At 48.3% G+C, this 2,775-nt stretch overlaps 1 protein-coding gene across 1 annotated transcript in view; it reads right to left on the bottom strand.

Annotated features, from left to right (window-relative positions):
• Positions 1–218: 218 nt before the first annotated feature.
• Srarp (steroid receptor associated and regulated protein) overlaps positions 219–2,775 on the bottom strand; it is a 3,647-nt gene continuing 1,090 nt past the window's right edge. The window contains exon 2 of the mRNA XM_008822676.2: positions 219–807. Coding sequence (XP_008820898.1) covers positions 248–807 — 560 coding nt within the window. The 3' untranslated portion in view covers positions 219–247. The remainder of the gene's footprint in view (positions 808–2,775) is intronic.

Raw genomic sequence — 2,775 nt, forward strand, 5'->3', positions numbered from 1 at the left:
CTGGGGAAGCACAGTGCCCTCCTGCTCAGTGCTCAGCCCTGCTCAGAATCATCATTTTTATTTATTTGGTCAGTTGTTTAACCATCCTCTCCTCTCCTCATCAAGAACACAAGCTTCAAGAAAGCCATGATGTCATTACTAGGCTTCACAGGGCCAGGATATAAAAGATGCTCTGTTGGTACTAGGGCCTTTCTGAGTGCCAGTGCCTTGCCTGGCCACAGAGGAGGAGGAAGACAGAGGTGTGCTTTCATGGGCATTTCCCATGTCCTTCCCTGGGTCCAGTATGATTTCCTGTGCTCAGGCTCCGAAGACTCCTGCTTGGCTGGCAATCAAGGCTGCCCAGAACACCAGGTCCCCCTCCCACACTGATGCTACCAAGCTCCTCAGCCTGCCCACAGACACAGGAGGAGAGGGCTTTGAGTGAGTCCTTAATTGCCCTCCAAGTTGAAGACCACAAGGACTCAGCCTTCAAGGGACTCGGCTTGATTTTAGGAACATCCTGGGGCGAGGGTGGGCTGGCAGGGACGGAAGCTGGAGCCGCATGTCCTCTGTAGGGTGGCAAGGTGTCCTTGGTCTCAGGAAGAAGTCTGAAACCCGGTGGAACATCCCGAGTCCCATACAGCCTGTTTTCTCTACAGATCAACATATAGGTCTTGATGGGTCGAGTGACACATCCTTGGTTGGGTATGGGTTCTTGACGTAGCACTGGGGGTGTATCCAGACAGATCTGTTTCCCAGTGGCACAGTCGATAACAAAAGTGAAGTGAGCTGTGGGGATGGCCTTTAGGGGGCGTGCCAACTTCACACCTAAAAGGAAGGGAAGGGTCAGAGGTTTGTATTGGCACAGCCAGCCATGGGGTCTCATCCATCCAATTCTGCATTCATTTGCACATGCTTTCATGTAGGATTTAGGTTATATACAAAGACAGGGAAATTGTAGTGTTAGAGTGAGACTTCAGCACAGGAGAGACCTGAGTTTGGTTTTGTGGGTTTTTTGTTTGTTTTTTTTTTTGAGTGTGTGTGTGTGTGTGTGTGCTTGTGTGTGGTGTGTGGTATATGTGGGCATGCACGCATACATGTACCACAGCCTTCTTGAGGAGGTTAGAAAACAACTTGCAGAGAAGTTGGTTCTCTCCTTCGACCATGTGGGTTCAGGGGATTGAACTCAGGTCATCAGGCTTGGTGATAAGCACCCTTATGCACTGAGTCATCTAGCCAGCCCAAAACCTGAGTTTAAACCCTGCATTTTCCCTTTCTCGCCCATTCCCAGGAGCACCAAGTCTAGCCTGTGGACACTTCTCAACTTACCTTGCACATGACCTGCCCAGGAATCTCCTTAAAATGTAGCCTGGGGGCTGGAGAAGACTCAGCCTTTGATAAAGTGTCTATTGTACAAGGATGAGTTCAGATCCCCAGCACCCATGTAAAAAGGCATAGATGATGTATGACTGCAAGAGTCCCTAATCCCAGCACTGGGGAGGTGGAGCCAGGTGAATGCCTGGAGTCCGATGTTTGGCCAGCCTAGCTGAATTATTGAGTTCCAGGGTTAGTGTGAGATCCTCTCTCAGAAAGTAAGATGGAGGGCTAGAGAGATGGCTCAGTAGTTAAGAGCACTTGCTCTTGCAGAAGACCTGGGTTCAGTTCCCAGCACACACATGGCAGCTCACAACCCTCTGTAACTCTAGTTCCTAGGGATCCGATGCCCTCTTCTGGCCTCTGCAGGCACCAGGCACACACACAGTGCACATACACACAGGTAGGAAAAACACTCATACATATAAAAAAAGATAAAAATAAAATAAATAAAAAGTTAAGGTGGAGAATAATTGAGGAAGATACTACACCAGCCCAAACACACACACACACACACACACACACACACACACACACACACACACACACACTGCAGGTCTAGGGTGGGATCTGAGGTTCTATCTTCAGAAGTCTCCCAGAAGATGCTGATTCTTCGAGTCTAAGGAACCAAGAGGAAGGTGGGGGCCAGCTGTGACATGGAGAAAGCTAAGGCTCAGCTGGTTCAGGTGCTGGTGGTCTTTAGGGAGCCCCATAGAATCCTACATCCTGGAAGAATTGTACCCAGACATTGAGCCTCTGCCCTGAAGATCCCTGCCTTAATTCTTTGCTGTACTGCCCTCAGCTCCGAGCCCAGCACATGGCTGAAGAGCGACTGAACCAAGCAGTTTATCAGTGAAGCAAAGCGCAAAGCAGGTCTGTCTAAATCCAAAGCCTGTGCTTCCATTCATTCATTCACTCACTCATTCATTTACAGGGTCTACTCTCCAGCTAGGCTATCTTGCAGCTCACTAAGTAGACCAGACTAGCCTTGAACTTGTGGTGATCCTCTTGCTTCCTGAGTGCTGGGACCACAAGTGTGTGTCACCATGCCTCGCCCAAAACCTGCACTTTTTAAAAATTTATTTACGTATTTATTTATGTAGTTAGTTAGTTAGTTAGTTAGTTAGTTAGTTAGTTAGTTAGTTTTGGTCTTTTGAACAGGGTCTCCCTACAGTCCCAGCTGGCCTGGAACTCTCTATATAGAACAGGCTGGTCTTGAACTTCAAGAGATCTGCCTGCCTCTGCCTCCCAAGAGCTGGGACCAAAACCTGCACTCATAAGTAACTTCTCATGGCATGGCGGCTCATGCCTCTCAGGCCTGTAATCCCAGAACTTGAGAAACTAAATCAGAAAGGTTGCTATGAGTTTGAGGCCCGCCTAAGGCTGAGATTCTGTCTCAAAAAAAAAAAAAAAAAAAAAAAA

Source organism: Nannospalax galili, unplaced genomic scaffold (genome assembly GCF_000622305.1).
Source record: "Nannospalax galili isolate Female #2095 unplaced genomic scaffold, S.galili_v1.0 scaffold548, whole genome shotgun sequence".
NCBI classification, from domain to species: domain Eukaryota; kingdom Metazoa; phylum Chordata; class Mammalia; order Rodentia; family Spalacidae; genus Nannospalax; species Nannospalax galili.